Source organism: Selaginella moellendorffii, unplaced genomic scaffold (assembly GCF_000143415.4).
Source record: "Selaginella moellendorffii unplaced genomic scaffold, v1.0 SELMOscaffold_38, whole genome shotgun sequence".
Lineage (NCBI taxonomy): Eukaryota > Viridiplantae > Streptophyta > Lycopodiopsida > Selaginellales > Selaginellaceae > Selaginella > Selaginella moellendorffii.
This window is the reverse complement of record NW_003314299.1, coordinates 1,012,270-1,033,048: the sequence shown is the minus strand read 5'-3', so window position 1 is coordinate 1,033,048 and position 20,779 is coordinate 1,012,270. Positions and strand designations below refer to the sequence as shown.

Below are 20,779 nucleotides of genomic sequence, written 5' to 3'. Positions count from 1 at the left end.
ATCAGCGAGAATTTCTGTGCAAACAAATAAGGGCAAAGAAATCTCCGCACTGCCTCGGGGGACTCCTCGTTGAAGAACTCGGTCCTCCCGGCATATGCGAACACCCATGGAACTCGATCGCGCAGGCTTTCGCTGAGAGTGGCGATCTCGCCACTGCCAAGGAGATCTTCGCCTGGATGCCCTCCACGAACATCTTCTTGTGGACGATCGTCCTGGCGGCGTGTGCGCAGGCTGGGAGCTTCGAGGATTCGAGGGCCTCTTCGATGACATGGAGCAGCGCGGCGCCAGTGCGAGCTCGCGGAGCATTGCTTCGCGAAGATCCCCGACTGGACGATCGTTTCCTTAAATGCGATGCTCCAGGCTTACGGGGAGACCGGCCTGCGCGAGAGATCTCTTCGCCAAAATGCCCAAAAGAGATCTTATCTCATGGAACAATCCTCCTCACAGCAACTGCCCAAGGCGGGGATTTTCTGTATGGTAGATCTGTTCTTGCGAGGATCCCCGGAGCAAGCGTCGTGTCATACACTATCTTTTGATCATCGCATGCGCAGAGAATGGTATGATTCTTCTAGCAGAAGATCTGTTCCTCTATTCTCCTGAGAATGATGTGGCGTCTTGGAACGCTTTGATTGCAGCAAATGCAGGGCATGGGCAAATGCGTAATGCCATCGATCTCTTCAAGCGCATGGATCTCCAGGGTGCGAGGCCGGACGGGATCACATTCGTGGGGATCCTTAGCGCCTGCGCTACCAGCGGCGATCTTGCTACTGGTAAGCTGATCCATCACAGTGCTCTCGAGGGATCATCGCTAGACGATCCCGTGCTGGCCACCACGCTCCTCGACATGTACAGCAAGGCCGGCGATCTGATGGCGATCTTCACGGCGATGGCGCAGAGGGACATGACGGCCTGGAACGCGATCGTGGCGGCGTGCGCGCGCAACAGGCGATGGAGCGTTTCTTCTGGGTAATGAGCCAGGGACGTGATCTCGTGGACGCCGATGATCGCGGCGCTGGCGCAGAGCGGGCAGATCGATCGCGCGTGCCTCATCTTCGATGAGATGCAGGACGAGGATCTCGCGGCGTGGAACGCGATGCACGTTCCAGCCCGGCGATCCAGGGTCCGCGCTCAAGCTCTTCTGGCTCATGGATCTCGAGGGCGTTCACCCGGACGAGATCACATACGTTTGCGCGCTTGATTCGTGCTCCACCCTCGCGTCGCCCAGCGCGGGAAAGAGCATCCACGACGATCTCTCCGCCAATGGGCTGGAATTCGCGAGCGTCGTCGTGACTACTGCGCTGCTCCGCATGTATGCCAAGTGCAGCCAGCTCCATCGCTCACGATCGCTCTTCGATCGGATCACCAATCCCAGTGGTGTCTCGTGGAACGCGATGATTGCAGCATATGCCCAGAACGGGCATCCAGTCGAGGCATTCGATCTGTTTGCTGTCATGATCCAAGATGGCGCGCGCGTGGATCATATTACGTTCCAGTGCGTGCTGTTTGGATCCAGCCACGCTGGGTCGCTGGAGATGGCGATCAAATACCTCGCGTGGATGATGGGTGATTTCGATTGCGCTCCATTGCTGCTGCACTTCATCTGCATGATCAATCTTCTCGGGCGATCTGGGCGCGGGATGCCGAGGAGCTGATCTACGCCATGCCCGTGGAGCCCAACGATGTGGCGTGGATGACGCTGTTATCAGCGTGTAGCAGCCACAAGGATAGATCACGAGGAGGACGAGCTGGAACGTCGGTTCTCAAGCTTGATCCTTGTAACTCATCGCCATACGTTCTCCTCTCTAACAATTCAGTGTAGAGCAAAGGAGAGCTGGTAAAATGCCAAGATAAATTTACATTGAGCTGATCAAACACTCATGAAAGATCCACCCAGGGAATCGTGCCACTCAAGCTGTCCCTGGACAGATCAAGGACTTGCAAGTTTGATAAACTCAGGATCTCTCCTTGGAGTAAGGTTGCAAAACCCCAACGTAGGAAGCTCGCCAGAGATGGCATTGCAGTTCAGACCACTTGCATTGTGATCCCGACTCACAATGTGCTTAGTTGTCCCGTAGAGAACTGGATTGTGGGTTACCTGGACACAAGCTGTGTTGTCGCTGAGAAGTTGAGTCGGTGCTTGCTGTGTCACTCTTAGGTCCTCAACAAGCCTTCCAGCCCAAAGAGCTTCCTTCTTTTGTAGCAGCAGCCATGGCCATATATTCTGCTTCACAGCCACCATTGGTTTTTTCTTGCTGCCAAGCAATTTAAAACACCCAGATATCCATTTGAGCTTGTAATCCAACTTTGTTCCCTATGATATGCTCCAGATTGATGAGACTCCTTGCTTTGGCATCAGTAACACGATATGCCAAGGCTGCCTTGCTGTGCTCCTCCACCTCCTTCACAGATGCAGTCCTTAGGAACTGTGAGATTGCTAGTCGCCACATCCCAAACACTCCTTGATTGCAGCTTGTACTGAGTTTCTGAAAACCAAACATGAGCGTTGTTGGCTGTGAGTTTGCAGCTCTTTCTCATCTCATTGTCATAGCCACCCTTTCTGCAAAAGAGGAGGTATTTATCTAGAGAAAGAATGGCTTTGTAACCACTCCTTAATCACAACTCTTGCACGTCTCTTAATCAGTTTGCTCTAATCTCCTCGACTGGTCCAAGGACTTGGCTGTCTCAACAACTAATGCAACCTTCAAGGCACCCACTTGAAGCCATTTCACCAACTACATTGCAAAATTTAGCAAGACAATGTGTATTTCTTTTTTCTTTAACTTTTAATGTAAGTCCAAAACTTTACAGACAACTGATTGGATCAACCTGTTCATGCAAAATTTTGATTTTATCTTATATCTGACTCAATTAGCTAATGTTCTCTATTTTGTGAACTACAAAGCTTTGTGGTGATCAAGAATTTTACTAGTTCTAGTGGACTAACATGAGAATACATTTAGAACATTTAGAAAGTTAACTTCTCTAGATTTTTTAATTAGAAAAAAATAGATCTCATGAAAAGATAACAACTTCAAATCATAGTAGACTAAATGTATTTTGTGTTTTCTATGTTCCACCATCTTCAGGAACTTTTGAATTTTGTTCTCTGTGTGTGTGTATGGTTCTTCAAGTAGGTTAACCATGCTTAAGATGAACAAGATTGAGGGGTTAAGTAAGCATGTTAAATGCCTTCTGTACATTGTTTTCTTGGTGCTCTAAGATGTTGTGAATAGAAGGTGGTCCAATGTTGTTATGGACTAAGCAAGAAGTTTATTTTGAGTACAACAAGAAAGTGCTAATTAAGGTATTTTTAGAACATATTTTCCAGCACAATTTTCTTGGGTTTCTCAATGATCGGCCAAGATCCCACCAGAATCTTCCAAAGTCCTATGAGATTAACACAGGAATATCTGAGCCATGCTGAGTCATCAAGAGAAAATATTACCATTACCATTAATATTACCCTTTTGTAACCACTGACACTGGTATGAATAGTTGCCTAATGCAATGAATGAGAAGGGTATTTTTAATGAGTGTCACCTACCTAACCCAAGACAACTAGTGAGCTGCAATAATCTATTGTTGGCTAGGGTGGCCTCTTGGTTTTGGTCATGGAGCAACCTGATGAGCATATACAGAGGTGTTTGTATGTATCCTCTTAAAGCTAGAAATTCAACTATTGTACTCTTTGAATTTAAGTATAGTAAGGATAGTGGGAAACCAATTTGAGATATGTTTTACCTCCTCATTGGGCATGTTTATCTCTGTTCTTTGTTTGACTTGGATCTAAAACCAAACTCTATACCATGCTACCTATATCCATAAAGTATATTTATATAAAATTTAAGAATAAGAATCTATAATAGTAAACTCTACTGTCTAGCTTGTCAGGTTGTAGGTCCAAGGCACCCTTGGTTTCCATAGTACCTGGGAAAATTCAGATGATGTTTTATCTACTAATGGGATTATAGGACATCTTTGTTTGTTATTGAACAGAGCAAAGGAAGGCACAAATGTGATAAGTGTCTACTCTATGCTATGGCATTGCTGTAGGAATGTGGGCAGATAAAAAATCTTGTTGTTGGTGCTGATGGAGTTTTCTAAGAAAATGAATTGCATAGTATGTTTGTGTTTGCTTTTACAAAGAGAGATCTTTAGGTTCAAAATCTTTCTCATGTTTGTTTTTGTAGTTTGTTATCTAAGTGATGCCATTTTACTCAATTGACATGATGATGTCTTTACTTTCACTTCTCAAAGAGGTAAAGAAGTTCCCATCTCTTTTGTGGGTGTATAGAACTTTACTTAGGAGTTCTTATTGTTAACAAATTGATATAAACTTGGAGAGAGAGAGAATAAAAGAGACAATACATGTATTTTATCCAGCACCAAGTTTGATGGATATTGCATTGCCAGCATTTTTCTTTTCGGACAAAATTCATACCACTGCACTTGGAAAGGACAAACTGCATATGTGAGAAAAAAAAACTAGTGAATAGTGAGAATTCCCAGAATCCTTACCAGCAAATCACACCATACCTTCGTGCTAAACTTTGTTCCATAATAACTCTAGGCAGTGATGACCACCACTCAAGAAAACTCCCTCAACTCACCATTCTAAGGATTCACATGTTTTAGGACAAAAGTGTGAGAGGTAGCACCACCACTAATTGATCATACCCTAGATGGATGAACTTGAGAAGAAAAGCATTAGGATAGCTATTGTAGCCTAGCTGCAGTAAAAGAGAATCTTTCAGAACCTTTGCAACTGAAGAAGTTGCTAATATGACCTAATCTGTGTGAACTTTTTCATTGCATTAAGAATGGGAAGATCTTACCTCACAAACCAATTCATCTATCTAGCACACTCCATCTGTGTTAATTGTTAGGAATCCCCTAATTCTTGCCACATTCCTGACTCTCGCCGGATTTCTGACCTGTAGACCACATTCCTGATTCTTGAGACACTTCCCTATTCCTGACTCTCGAGACACTTCCCTATTCTTGACTCTCTAATTTCCTATACGATTCCTGAGTCTCGAGCCACATTCCTGATATTGATGTGGCGCCTCCTCGACCTCAGCTATATTTAGGCCGTCCTCGATCCAAAAGTGGTGGACCTTCATCAACCTATAATATATATAAGTTAGCCTTGTTTCATTTCTCCACAATCTGAATCAATGCCAGTCTAAGGCCTCTTCTTTGTTTCCACTAGTTTTTCTCTTTGTCTTTTGCATTTTCCAGTCTTGATTTTGTTGGGGGGTCCTGACAATTTGATTCAGATTGTGCTTTTTGCTTTTGCTTTAGCTCATTTTGATTATTTGATTGCCTTTATCTTTTTCCCCCTTTTTTTTTCTTTCTTTTTGCTGATGGAGTCTCCAAGCCATCTTGATTTCTTTGCCGAAGTCCTTGCAAAAATCCAGTTTGAGAATACTGAGCTGAAGGTGACCCTTCTTCGCATGCAGCAGGAGCTTGCTTCACTTTCGGCTCAAGGATCCAGCAAAGTTCCTGAACCGAAAGTGAGTTTCCCGGTGAAATTTTCAGGCAAGCGTTCGGAGCTTCGCAGATTTTTGAACCAAATGGAGCTGATCTTTGCACTTCAATATTGGCGGTACCCCACTCCCGAGTCTCAAATCGGTGCGATTGGGACGTTGCTCGAAGGTGCAACTTTGTCATGGTTTTCTCCTCTTCTGGAGAAGAGCATGAAAGGGGTTGTGGTTCCGGAGCTGATGGATCTTCAATTGTTCAAAGAGAAGCTCGAAGCATGTTTTGGCGCGACGGATTGGGTTCGGGCTACTACCACAAAGATGAGACGTCTCTCTCAGAGGTCTTGTCCTACCTCGATCTATGCTATAGAGTTCCAACTCCTTGCCTTGGACACTTAGTGGGATGAGCGAGCCTTGATTGACCAATTTTGTTTCGGCCTCAACAACGGTGTCAAGGATTTGTTGCTCACCATGGAGGATCCCAAGGACTTGTCGGACACCATCAACAAAGCTATTCGATGTGACAATCGTCTCTTTGAACGTCGTCAGGAAAGTCGCCGTGCCACTGTTTTTCCGTCCCAGACTCAGGAATCCCAGCTTGAGTCTTCGGGGCATACTCCTAAACCTACTGCTCCGGTCCCGATGGATATTTCTGGTACTCCTTGACTCATTAGAGGGAAGTTGAGTCATGTTGAGAAGCAATGTCGAATATCTCATAACCTTTGCCTCTACTGTGTTGATCCTAATCACAAAGCAGCTGTGTGTCCCAAGAAGCCTCCCCGACTGCTCGAGTTCACTCTGCCTCAAAGTCCACCTCTGTTGCAGTTGGGAAACGACCCTGTCTAAACAGAGTAGGAGCTGTCTGTTTGGACTCTCTAAATAAAAATCATTTTTCTTCTTTATCAAGCTCCTCACCACCTTTCATCAAAGCCACCACCAATTCCTGCAACTTCTGTGTCCCATGTCTCCTTTCTTTCACCAAACAATTAGGACTCAAGGCTTTGGCGCTACTGGACTCGGGTGCAACTTCCTGCTTCATGAACATGGACTTTGTTGCCCGACATCACGTTCCTTTTTCTCCTACCATACGGGATCTGAGGGTTGAAGGCAATCGGCGGGCATTTTGTGTCTCCATCTTCTGGACTTAGGGAAACGTTGCCCATTCGAGTACATATTGAGTCCACCGTCACCGATATCGCCTTCAACATCATTAACAACAAGTCCTCCTTTGTGGTGCTCGGTCTTCCTTGGTTCCAACTACATCAGCCTCAGATTTGTTAGAAGGAATTACAGCTCATCTCTCCCACATCACCATCTCCCATGGCTTCCCCTGCTGTTCATCGAGTTTGAATCAGGAAAAGTTCCCTAAACTCAAATTAGGGTTTTGTTCCTGACTCTATGAAGTTTTCACCCTCTTCTTTTTCCTCTCCTCCATCTTACACTGGACAGTATCCTCATTTCATCATTCCATTTAGTCGTACACCTCCTCCTATCTCCATAATCATTATGAAAGAACTCCTTCATGAAGAACCTATTTTCCTTTTTGCTTTGCATGTTTTTCTTGTTAGTCTTCTTGAGAAGTATCATGATTTTGGGGATGTGTTTGACAAGAAAAAAGCTAGTGTACTGCCTGTTCATTGGCCTTATGACTGTCCCATTGATTTACAGAAAGGAGCGTCACCTCCGTGGGGGCCTATCTACGGGTTATCCCCGTCCGAGCTTAAGGCCCTCAAAGAGTAAGTGGATGAGAACCTTGCCTCGGGGTACATTCAGCATTCGCGGTCCCTGGCTAGAGCGCCTGTCTTCTTTGTCAAGAAGAAGGATGAGAGTTTGCGGCTAGTAATTGATTACCGAGGTTTGAACAAGGTGACTATTCAGAACCGTTATCCGCTGCCCCTGATCTCGGACCTGTTGGAACGCCTCGGCGGTGCCCGCTTCTTCACCAAGATTGATCTTCGTGGCGCATACAACCTGATCCGGATCCGGCCTGGTGATGAATGGAAGACTGCGTTCCGAACCCGCTATGGCCACTTCGAGTACACTGTCATGCCATTTGGCTTGACAAATGCTCTAGCAGTTTTCCAACACATGGCGAACGACATCTTTCGGGAGTTTCTTGATCAGATGGTGATTGTCTACCTCAATGACATCCTCATCTACTCAAAAACTTAGGAGGAGCACGACTAACATGTACGCAAGGTGCTGGCGAAGCTGCGAGAACACGGCCTATACGCGAAGCTTGAGAAATGTTCCTTCGATCAGCAGTTTGTGGAGTTCCTTGGGTACATTGTCACTCCTGAGGGTATCACGATGGATCCTGCCAAAGTCAAGACTATTCTCAAGTGGGAGCCTCCACAATCAATGTCGGATGTTCAAGTTTTCCTTGGCTTTGCCAACTTCTACCGCAAATTCATTGATCACTACTCTGACATTGTCCTTCCTCTCACGCATCTCACTCGCAAGGATGTTCCCTTCTCTTGGTCTGCTGCTGCCTAGCACGCCTTCGACACACTCAAGGCAGCCTTCAGTTCTGCTCCCGTTTTGACCCATGCTGATTCCTCACAACCTTTCTTCATCGAGGCTGACGCCTCCGACTTTGCCATCGGTGCTGTGCTGTCTCAACTCGGAGCGGATCAAGAACTTCATCCGGTCGCTTTCCATTCTCGGAAATTCCAGCCTGCGGAGATTAATTATGAAATCCACGACAAGGAGCTCCTTGCCATTGTGGATTCCTTTGGAGAGTGGCGCCGTTTTTTGGAGGGGGCAGGCCATCAAACAACAGTCTGGACAGATCACAAAAATCTTGAGTACTTTGCCACTTCCCAAGTTTTAAGCCGTCGTCAAGCAAGGTGGGCACAATTCCTAAGTCGGTTTGACTTTGTTATTAAGTACAGACCTGGAAAGTTTCAAGGCCTTCCTGATGCTCTTTCAAGGCGCTCTTATCTCAGTCTCAAGCCTGGTAATCCTGCCTTCGATCAACAGGATCAAGTTATCCTTGGTCTTAATCGGCTTCAAGTTATGGCAATTTCCCTGGCCCCTCAGGACTCCTCCTTGATGGATGCAATCAAAAACGATCTTCAATCCGATGATCTCGCCAGCGACATTTTCCCCCATCTTCAGGCTGGACACCTTGTGACTCCCGACTGCCGGCGATTTGACGAGTTCGAGTTCTTAGATGGCTTATTATACCATGGGGAGCAGCTTTATGTTCCTGAAGGTGATGCTCGAAGGTTGGTCCTGATGGTGTGCCACGATAGCCTGACTGCTGGTCACTTCGGCATTGTGAAAACCTATGAGCTAGTTGCATGGGACTTTTGGTGGCTTCACATGAACGACTACATCAAAGCTTTTGTTACCTCCTGTGACACTTGCGTCCGGAATAAGGTACCTCGCCACCTTCCTTTAGGTTTGCTTTGTTCCCTTCCGATCCCTTCAGGTCCTTGGGAATCCATCTCCATGGATTTCTTGAGTGATCTTCCGAGTTCTGGAGGCTTCAACAACATTTTAGTTGTGGTGGATCACTTCACAAAGATGGCGCACTTCTTGCCATGTACCAAGGAGTTTTCGGGTGAGGAGATGGCAAAACTGGTATTTAGGGAAATTTTTCGACTTCATGGGATTCCTACAGATGTGGTTTCGGATCGGGGGCCTCAGTTCATCTCTCATTTCTGGCAACGGTTTTTGCAGCTGCTTGGAGTGAAGGCCAACCTCTCTTCGGCATATCATCTTCAAACTGATGGGCAGTCCGAGCGAATGATTCAGATGTTGGAACAATTCTTGAGGTGCTTCATCAACTATCATCAGGATAACTGGTTCAATATCCTTCCCCTTGCTGAGTTCTCCTATAACAACTCTGTTCACTCCTCTCTTCAAATATCCCCCTTCTTTGCAAACTCTGGTCGAAATCCCCAATTCAATCTCTCACTTCCTTCTCCATCCGAATCCTCTTATTCAAATCCCCGCTCTGAGTCATTTGTCTCCAACTTCCAAGAAATCCACAACTCCATCTCCTTCCACCTCCATTGTGCTCAGGAATCTCACAAAACATTTGCCAATGTCCATCGTCAGGATTGTCCCCCTTACAATATCGGGGATAAAGTTTGGCTCCTTAGGTGAAATATCTCCACCATCAGGCTCTGTCCAAAACTTGATTTCAAACGCCTCGGTCCTTTCCCTATCACTGCCATCATTAATCCTATCACTTATTGCTTTGCACTTCCCTCCTCATATCAAATTCACCCCGTTTTTCATTCCTCTCTCCTTGAGCTTTATATTCTCAGTCCTATTCCCAATCGGGTCATTCCTCCACCTCCACCAGTGCAGTTCAAAGATGGGTCTGAGTACAAGGTTTAGGACATCCTTGATTCCAAGATTTCACAGTCTAAACTCTACTATCTAGTCGACTAGAAGGGTTACGGGCCTGAAGAACGCACTTGGGAACCTGCGGACAACCTGATTCATTCTTCTAACCTTGTTCAAAACTTCCACCATCGCTATCCTTCTCGTCCCAGTCCTCATTCTTTTTCTCCATCTCCCATCCCTCGCCGCTCATCTCATCCTCCTCGTCGTTCTCATTCACATCCTCGTTCCACTTGTTCTTGAGGAGGGGGTGCTGTCAGGAATCCCCCAATTCTTGCCACATTCCTGACTCTCGCCAGATTCCTGACCTGCAAACCACATTCTTGATTCTCGAGACACTTCCCTATTTCTGACTCTCGAGACACTTCCCTATTCCTGACTCTCGAGACACTTCCCTATTCCTGACTCTCGAGACACTTCCCTATTCCTGACTCTCTGATTTCCTGTACAATTCCTGAGTCTCGAGCCACATTCCTGATATTGATGTGGCACCTCCTTGACATCAGCTATATTTAGGCCGTCCTCGATCCAAGAGTGGTGGAGCTTCATCAACCTATAGTATATATAGGTTAGCCTTGTTCCATTTCTCCACAATCTGAATCAACGCCAGTCTAAGGCCTTTTCTTTGTTTCCACTAGCTTTTCTCTTTGTCTTTTGCATTTTCCAGTCTTGATTTTGTTGGGGGGTCTTGACATTAATGTCCTGAAATTGCAAGATCTCTGACTGCCACATTCCTGCTCACTCTCATTGATCACACAAACACAAACCCATACACAAGAGCAGGCATTTGTCATATTTGTGTTTTACCTAATAACAAACAAAAATGTTGTGATCCTCCCCATGGATGATGGGCTTGTTGTGTTTTGGAGCAACCACAACAACCTAAAAACAGTCATGCACCCATTGGCAAGCAAAAGATCATCTTGATTTTTCCAAAAACCATGGAAACCAAAGTTGGTCTAGATATGCAATTTGAGGGTTGGGGGAGCCTCCTAAACTTCTAGATCTCAAACAACTGCCATTGCAAAATGAAATACTAATTAGACCATAGAGAAACAAACTACATAAGTGTTTCTGTCTATTCTTGCAAGCTAAGCTATACTATTATTTCCAAACCATCACAACAATTTTTCTCAAAACCATAGCTACTAACACTCTTTTAAACCTAGCCCAAACTGAAAATGAACAGCAAAGGGAGGTTGGGAAATCCTGGACCCACTAGGTGAATACAAATGTATAAAAATTCAAAATATTCTATGCAAACTTAAATGAGTAAATACCTTTTTGGTATTAAAGTAAGATTATTTATATAGAAAGGGATAAAGGTATAAGAATCTAAAACACCTTTTTTCTCAGGAATATTGAAAAAAGATGAAGTTTCTAATATTACTTTTGTAGAAAATTAAACTTATGCCAATGAAACAGAATGTGAAAAATTTTGCAAAATGGAAAGCTAAGAATGCATTGTGTAATGACGTAATGGACATGTCCAAGACATGCACATTGTCATGGGTGACATAGTTGCCACAGCTCAGAGAAAAGCCACCCTCATAGCACAATTTAACACAAAGATAAAAAAAAAAAAACAATAACCTTACTAATACACACATTTTGCAAATTCTGTGGGAGGTGAAGTTCTTGGTTCAGTTCATGCTGAATAGTATGAGTTATTGGTAATACCCAAGAATTCATCTCATATTCATGTGGCAACCATAAATGACAATTGGCACGGATCTAAAGAAGTCTACAAGGCAAAAACTTGAGCATGAGAAACACCACAAACATAAAAAATCATGCCAATTGTGTCTTTGGCCAATATAATTCACAGCCAATTGCCCTTGAGCAGTCCTATGAGAGTGTGACAGCTGTTGCTCCCCCAGCTCATTGCCCAAGATACATGTTGCACTTTGTTCTTCTCTAGCAAAATGGTTTGCAGGTGTCCTATTGGCCAAGAGCAAAAGACTTCACTCTGGCCCCAAAGATGACAGTTGAAGTATAATTTGATTGGTTCATTGCATAGAAAATCTCTAAAAGAAAACAAATAATATATATAGAGTAAAATAAGCTTACAAATAAATCTATTACCAACACCAATTCTAAATAGTGATTTTGTGTCGGGGACTAAGATCGATAGCACAAGTTTGCACAGTTCCTTATGTGTGCTTGGCTCCTTGTGCTTGCGGGGAGTGTAATCAAACCTTAAGTATAGTACAACCTTTCCCCATCCAAAATCAACACTATACACAGGGAAACTTGCAAGCTCGTGCTGTAGATCCTAGTCCCTGACACAAAATCACCATTTAGATTGATCTTCCTTCCTCTGCACAGCTCCATCTCCATCCAGTCGATGGTGGATTGCATGTGTTCTTGAGTGGTGCTTAGGATACGTGGGTGTGTAGAAACGCTGCTGGCAAACGCACCAATACCTCCTCCTCGATTACCTGGAGTAACAAATAGATCCTCGTGGAAGAGCCTGACAGCATAGGAGAGATGGCGGGATTTAATGTCCCCGGCCTTGGCAGTGAGGCATGGTGAGTGGATGCTGTTGCCAATGTATGAGGCTGGGACTGGGAGGTTCCAGCGGTTCTTGCCCTTGAGAGAGATCACATAGACATAGCTTGTGATGATTGAGTCTTGGATCTCTGGCCTCAGTGATGGCTTTCCGAACGAGGTTGGAGGGCGGCCATAGCTGTACGGACCACTGTGAACGTCTCGGGTAAGATCGTCGACTTGGTCAGGATCCCTCAAACATCTTCACTGCGTACTCGGATGTTACTTGGCCGAGTGAGTGTTATAGACCGGAGAGGAGTAGTAGTCGCGGACTGGCAGAATGATCTCTGGGGGCTGCCTGGCCTGGAAAATGTTAGAGGCAAATACCGGAGGCCTCAAAAGCGGTAGGCCTCGGTGGATTTCGGACCAAGCGTTCACAAACGCAAAGAATGAGGATCCATCCAGCACCACTTCGGCCACTAAGATCCCCAATGCTATCCCACCACACTTGAACTTCGTCACCTAGATTCAGGAATTCCATGAATATTTAGGAATTAACTGCGATATCAAGAAACCTGCTTGAACTTTGAAGATCGGAGCAGTGTCTGGATCCGTAATGGCCACTTCTGAAGGATTGAGATGCTGCTCGATGGAGCAAAACGCCATGTTTTTCCAATCGCTGAAGCTGGCATCAGGGGCACTCGCCTCCACAAACAAGATGCCAGCATCGTTGCAATCCACCTCCAGCTTGTGACCATCTTCCGCCCTGCGCACCCGCCCTGCCAAGACATAAAACGGGACAAGCACTCTGGACAGCGAAGCTCTCAAGCTCGCGACAAGATCATCCCTGCTAGATGGCGGGAAATAGTAGACTTGCTTGGTGTAATTCTCAAAGGAGATGTGGGTAAAGGTGTTTATATTTATTGTTTTATCTTGAATTTAGTTTTGCATTTTCATTAGTTATGTTAATCATCTAAATAAAGGTGTTTAAAGTAAAAAATGATACAGGTTGATTATTCTCACAGAGCTCCCGATTATTTTCCAGCACAAAGAAGAGCATTCTCTTTCGTAGTGGAAAGAAACAAATGGCTTAATGAAGAGGTTAGGGCAAGCCCGTAGGCATGCTTGTACTGAACTTGGAGGACTGTTTTGTTCGACGTAAGTAGTATACAGGTTTCTACAGACCACGTTAGCCACGTGGGTTTATCAATAAGATTGTTACCAAGAACTAAACTCGATTGGACAGGTGCGATCAATTTAACAATAGAATTAGATGCGAACTCACAAAGCTATGGGTTCCACATCGAGAGCTGTAGCTCTGGAAAAGCATCAGGTGAAAGCTTTTTCCCGTATACCACAATCATCACTTCTAATAACACCTCTCAGCATCGTACTCGCCTGCCACCAGGGCAGATTACTTACAACTTGCAATATCATCCCTGCCTGCAAGTGGGCAGCCAGTTGAGATTATTCAGTGGGGTATTCTGCCCTTGTGAAAAGTGTGCACATCCTTTTTTTGAGGTGGGGAGGATCAAATACAATTCCGTTGCTGGGATTTGAACCAGGGTCGCCTCGGTGAAAGCCATGCATCCTGACCGGACTTGACGGCGACGGATTACAGACCTCAGCTAAAATAATAGTAGTTGTATTATCAAAGATGGCTCAAGAGATTTGGCACTGAGAGTTACCTTCCCATTCAGGTCAAGAGTTGTAGTTAGCACGTCAAAGAAATCTCTAAGGCTCTGTGTGTTTCTCCAAGTCTGTGGAGATAGACCTTTCTGCAATTCAAGCCAAAGAAATGAGAAGAAGAAAACACAAAGTAAGTGCTGAGAACCTTACAATGTGATTCTGCATTGCAAGCTTCTCGTGCTCCACCTTATCCAGAATGTCCTTAGGAAACCTGGACCAAGAACATTTCACAAGCACATACAAAGAACTGACTCGTTACCAGGTAAACATGCTGCGCTCTTTGGCCCAGTCGCCCGCGAAGTTTAGCGCTCCAGCAGCTTTGTGTGCGTTGTAACAGTCGAGGATGGAATGGTTGCTACTGACGATCACGGCTAGAAGTTCCAGCTAGCGTCTCCCAAGGCTCGTTGTAAAGCAAAGGAACGGCGCGAGCACCCCCGGCCCCGACGAATTTCACATACGAGGCAGCGATGTAAGATATGCTGGAGCGCCTGGGATCGCCGGGCTCCAGCCTGTTGATGTAGCTCCTGAGAATCCCAATCAGCGGCCGCTTCTCTCGGGATTCTTCGGGTAGCTGGATGATCCTAGCGGCGGCGATCACAGCGAGCGCGAGGAAGTTCGCTACAATGGTTCCCGCATCAATTGCTAGAGCAGTGGACACACACAAGAAACAAGCCAAGATCAATGGCGACGAGCGCCGCCAAGAGCCAGAAGAAGTTATGGTGATCGATCCAGCTCCCGCGTCCGCTATCCTTGCTCGTGATCTTCTCCACCGCAAGACCAAGAACACTACTAAGATAAGCTATAACTCCCTAAAGCCTTTGTAGCGAGCGAGAGCGCACCGATCAATCTCCGCATTGCCTCGGGGGACTCCTCGTTGAAGAACTCGGTCCTCCCGGCATACACGAACACTCCATGGAACTCGATCGCGCAGGCTTTCACCGAGACTCGCCACTGCCGAGGAGATCTTCGCCTGGATGCCCTCCACGAACATCTTCTCATGGACGATCCTCCTGGCGGCGTGTGCGCAGGCTCAGAGCCTCGGCGATTCGAGGGTGCTCTTCGATGAGATGGAGCAGCGCAACGCTGTGGCCTGGAACGCGCTCATCACGTCCTATGCGCTGGGGCGCCAGTGCGATCGTGGAGCAGTGCTTCGCGAAGATCCCCTACTGGACGATCGTATCCTGGAATGCGATGCTCCAGGCTTACGGGGAAACCGGACGCACGGCCTCCGCGACATCCTCCTCACAGCAACTGCCCAAGGCGGGGATTTGCTGTATGGTAGATCTGTTCTTGCGAGGATCCCTCAAGAAAGCGTCGTGTCATACACTATTTTGATCATCGCATGCGAAAAGAAGGATATAATTCTTTTAGAGGAAGATCAGTTCCTCTATTCTCCTGAGAATGATGTGGCGTCTTGGAACGCTTTGATTGCAGCAAATGCCCGGCACGGGCAAATGCGTAATTACATCGATCTCTTCAAGCGCATGGATCTCAAGGGTGCGAGGCCGGACGGGATCACATTCGTGGGGATCCTTAGTGCCTACGCTATCAGCGGCGATCTTGCTACTGGTAAGCTGATCCATCACAGCGCTCTTGAGGGATCATCGCTAGACAATCCTGTGCTGGCCACCGTGCTCCTGGACATGTACAGCAAGGCCAGCGATCTGGGCGTGGCGACGGCGATCTTCGTGGCAATGGCGCAGAGGGACGTGACTGGAATGCGATCATGGCAGCGTGTGTGCGCAACAGGCGATTCGACCGTGCAGAGTGCTTCTTCTGGGTAATGGCGGCCAGGGACGTGATCTTGTGGATGTCAATGATCACGGCACAGGCACAGAGCGGGCAGATTGATCATGCATGCCTCGTCTTCAATGAGATGCCGGACAAGGATCTTGTGGCGTGGAATGCGATGATCTCAGCCCACGATCCAATCTCTCTCTCTCTCTCTCTCCTTCAAGTAGGTTAAGCATGCATGAGATGAACAAGATTGAGGGATTAAGTATGTCAAATGTTGTTTTCTTGGTTGTTGTGAATAGAAGGTGGTGGGAGTGATTGGTCAACCAATGTTATTACCTTGACAAAAATCTTAATATGAAGCAAGAAGTTTCACAACAAGCAAGTAGATTAAAGTCTTATGAGATTAACATAGGTCTGAGCCATGCTGAGTCATCAAGAGAAAATATTAAAACTGTTTTTGTAACCATTGTCCTAACCACTAACACCTAATGCAATGAATAGATGTCACCTGCCTAACCAAAACAACTAGTGAGCTATAATAATCTATTGTTGGCTAGGATGGCTTGGTCATGAAGCAACTTAATGAGCATATAGATAGGTGTTTGTATTTTTGATATCAAATGTAGTGCACCTGAATTTGGAGCCAAACTCCAAACCCGTTGCACAAGCTAGAAATTTATTGTACTCTTTGAATTTAGGTATAGTAAGGATGGTGGGAAACCAGTTTATCTTTGTTCTTTATTTGACTTGGGTTATACCATGTTAAATAATGGAGTAAAGTATATTTATATGGGTGAAATTTAGGAATAAGAATCTATAATAGTAAACTTGATTGCCTAGCATTTTGCAACTATTAGATCATAGGTCCAAGGCAGCCTCGGTTTCCATGGTACCTAGGAAAATCAGGATGATGTTTTTTCTACCAATGGGATTATAACACATTTTTGTTTGTTATTGGACAGAGCAAAGGAAGGCACAAATGTGATAAGTGTCTGCTCTATGTTATGGCTTTGCTGTAGGAATATGGGCAGATCAAAAATCTTGTTGTTAGTGCTAATGGAGTTTTCTAGGCAAATGAATTGATTCATGACAAAACTTCAAATGAGAGTGGTGCTGATGACAAAGTTGAGAGTGAAATTTTTGAAGTTTCTCAATCACCATCAAGGTTATTGAGACTGTGGTTTCATTTGGATTTGGTAGTGGACATCATGACATGAAGCTTGATGTGTAGCCCAAGCAGCTAGAGGTGAAAGGAAGAGTGCCCTTGCTAAGTTTCTTATAGATCTGTGTAACATAAAATCTAAAGTAGTCATAGAATATTTGTGTTTGCTTTTACAAAGAGAGATCTTTAGGTTGGAAAGCTTTCTCATATTTGTTATATAAGTGATGCCCTTTTACTCAAGTGACATGGCCATGTCTTTACTTTCACTTCTTAAAGAGGGTGTAGAGAACTTTACTTAGGAGTTATTATTGTTAACGAGAAAAGCAGTGTAGGTGTTATTGCAGAATTGGAGCTATATGATTATTGAGTGATTTTGTTAAACTGGATTGTCCAACATAACTTCAGCTTCAAGAGTCGATGAATTGAACTTTTATTAGAGTTTTTTTTATCAAAGTTGCTGAATATTTTATTAATTACAATGCTGAATAGAAGTGTTAAATTACAAAGGCTTTGAACTTTTAGCTCTCTAGATTTGCCAATGTTTTGAGTCAAGATTGTTATTGTCTCAGCTTAGCATGCTTTTCCTAAATAAAAGCCTCCTTCATTCTCTAGGTAACAAATAGTGCATCCATACATCATGTATTTGGCAAGTTTCCCATTTCATTTGATCTAATCTTTTCTTGATTTGACTGTAAACCCTAAACCCTGAACAGAGCGGAATGGGCTAAATCACCAGTAAGAAGGTAGGAACCATGTTACAACCACCTGAAGCAAGAGGCAGCAATAGGACTTTGAGGAGTTAAGTGTGTCTATCCTTTGAAATTCCACAAAAGTAAGAGTGGGAAATTCAGTGCAATCCTCATACAACTAAAGAGCACATCTTGTCTTTCCAATAGAGTCTGAGAGAATAACAATATTTTTTAAATATCCTAAGAAACTTGAAGGTTCAGCCTTTGAATTTATGACACTTCTTCTTCTTAGAGCAAATGCTAGGTGGTTGGCAAAGCCTTTCACCATCAACACAAAGACTTCATTTATTAAAGATTGTACACTTTATAAAAAGTAAAAATAAAGTAATTGTTTTCTCAATTTTCTTAAATGGTCAAAAGAATACCAATGTTTATTCACAAGAAATCAAGAAAGCACATTTAGATAGTGCTAAAGTTAAAGTGATAATTTTAATTACAATAATAATCTTAAAAATAATCAATACAAACTTAATCAATGGACAAAACATCACAACCAAAATGGCTATGCCATCAATCCTTCCTTTTTTTTAAGCTTCCTCTAGTCTCTTATCTAGTGCAATGTAACACATTATAAATGCTCGCATCCTAGAGCATGGGTAATTGTTTTTCATTAGATGATGATTTGAGATAGTGGAACTCTAGCAAAACACACATTGCCAAGACTCATTCTCCAATCTCTGAAAATACTTAAAACTTAAGTTGAAATGACTAATCTTTATTTAAAAAGATAAGAGAAAATATATCATCTTCTTCCTCCATAGAAAACTATCTAGGAAAATAAATAGCTTACCCAAAATGGGAAACAATCATCTTTGTGATGGAATCTTATTGAAAACTCCAAGTTTAATTTGCAATGCACAAATACCCTCAGGAATCAAGAGCTCCTTAGCATGAGTGATAAAACCCTAAACCATGTATGTTATATATGTTACAATTCTGTCTTGCATCATTTAATAACAATACAAGTTGTGTTGTCTCACATTGGTGGCTAATACATCAATCCAATTTTTACTAAAACCAAGTAATTGAGAGAATTCTAGGCCTCAGATCTCATAGCCAGTTGAGGCTTACCTTAGTATTTTACTAGCAATTGTGTAGTATATGCTACCCAATCAACAAAATTATCAAATTGAGAACTAAATTAGAATAGTATCAAAATAACAAATATTATATTCCATTTTAACATGATCTAAAGAAAAATTGATAAGGTAACTATAAGCATGTATTTCCTTAGAGAAAACTATTAAATCCTAGAAGCCAGAGTATATATAGTTACAAAATCCCATTACATACATATAAATAAAATATTATAAAATTAATTACTTCCTACAATATTATAGTACAATTTTGTAACACATTTTATTTCTATCCTCTTAAGCTAATTAAAAAAGGGGTAATTGTTAGAAAAGAAAGCCCTTAATAACTATTTTTTCCCTATATCCCCTTTCAAATGTCTTTATTGACCATCAATTAACAACCCCTATTAAACCAAGGGGAATTACCTTTTAGAGATGTTAATGCCTTCATTAACCATCAATTAACAACCTTTTCAACCCCTATTGAACCAAGGGAAACCACCTTTCAGATATGTCAATTTTCTCATTCACCATCGATTAATAACATGATGAAGAGGTAAATGTTTTATCTTGTATATCTTCCTAAGTAGAGCAAAAGAAGGAAGCTTAGACGAAATGGAGTTATGCCTAAGTTTAAGCATCCAAAGAAGAAAAACCCAACTTAAGCGAGAAGCAGTTAGGAATGGTTATAAAATTATATAGTTTATAAATAGCACTTAGACGTATTAGAAAGTAACATCCATTCACTATTGTGTGCATTTGCATTGAATTAACCATTTTTTTTCCCACATATGACTGTTAGTGCAAAGTAGAGTTAAGAGAATGATATATGCTTGTCTTTACTCACGCCTTTAGGGTTTGAGGCTGAATTATATTCTATTCTTTTTTTATCTTCTCTTCTTCTCATCTTCTTTTACATTCTTGTCTCTGTTTGTTTACCATTATTTTGTAGGTAGTGGCGAGAACACGAGTGCGGGCAAAAAAAGCCTTATTCACTTTTGGCAAGTATAGTGGGATAAATTATCACTCTTTGGTTTGAAAAATAACTGGGAGAAAATTGCTTATGAATTCCAAACGTGCCCAACATCAGGAATCATAAGTAAATTTCTTTAGTGATTGTAGAGGATTTAAGCCCAGACAACACTGAACAAAGAAGCTTTTTTTGCGATTGTAATGGTTTAATGCCCAGATAACGCAAAAAAAATAATTTTCAACCGTCTAGAGCATGGGATGAATTTGAAATGAAATACGGCATACATTGCTAAGAAGCTCAAGTTTAAATTACTTTGCTAGCAATTTCTTAAGAAAAATCCAAAAGAAAAAGGAATGGGGTTTATTTGATATGGAAAACACAATCAATTACTCTAGAATTCTTTCCTTCTAAGGAAGTTTCCATTTGAGTTTTTAAAGGATACATTTTTCAACAGTGTATCACAATTTTTCTAAGCATACACAAATAGGAAAATTAAGTATTTATAACTCTTGTTTTTTACTCTAACTTAAAGAGAGCTAAAGCTAACCTTAGTGAAGAACAAATTAGGGAATTCTTCACTCAAATCTTACAAAGCTTTAACAAAGGTAGAATCATAATTAGAATATTGTGCTGTCTCAAAGCTTTGACCTAAAGTCCTTTATTTTGGACTACTACTTAGACACAGTTTGAGAGTAGACTTGTCTCGAGTTTAACTCTCCTACACATACTACAAGAGCTTATAAGACTTAAACAAAACTCACAATTTGAAAATTCAAAAACAGTTATCACAAACCACTCTAACCGTTTAAACTGTTCTACGCTTGGTACATTTAGATGAATTGATCAAAACTCATTTTTTATTTATTTAAACATGGAATAGAAAACTGTAGAGCTTGTTGCTAGATGTAGACATTAGTCTTGGAGACACTACTACCATCACTTTAATCTCTAAAGAACTAAAACAAGTTTAGAAATATTAAAGTATATGGAAATCTAACTCTTGGTACCATTACTATTGTCAAAGAAAGTGTGATAATACATTTAGATTATTTTGTATATAC

The 20,779-nt window shown here is 43.0% G+C and overlaps 1 protein-coding gene and 2 long non-coding RNA genes across 3 annotated transcripts; 2 read left to right on the top strand and 1 right to left on the bottom strand.

Annotated features, from left to right (window-relative positions):
• LOC112349414 lies at positions 1–14,480 on the top strand. Its single transcript, XR_002993380.1, has 3 exons — positions 1–16; positions 2,131–2,133; positions 14,406–14,480. It is a non-coding gene; the product is annotated as an uncharacterized LOC112349414 (long non-coding RNA).
• On the bottom strand, positions 14,042–14,306 carry LOC112349415. Its single transcript, XR_002993381.1, has 3 exons — positions 14,281–14,306; positions 14,172–14,232; positions 14,042–14,110 (listed from the first exon to the last, which is right to left on the bottom strand). It is a non-coding gene; the product is annotated as an uncharacterized LOC112349415 (long non-coding RNA).
• A 116-nt stretch (positions 14,481–14,596) lies between the features above and the next one.
• On the top strand, positions 14,597–15,805 carry LOC112349365 (pentatricopeptide repeat-containing protein At2g22410, mitochondrial-like). The gene is made up of 2 exons (XM_024683651.1): positions 14,597–14,841; positions 14,953–15,805. The coding sequence occupies exons 1-2, from the start codon at positions 14,597–14,599 to the stop codon at positions 15,803–15,805; spliced, it is 1,098 nt and encodes a 365-aa protein (XP_024539419.1).
• The last annotated feature ends 4,974 nt before the right edge of the window (positions 15,806–20,779 follow it).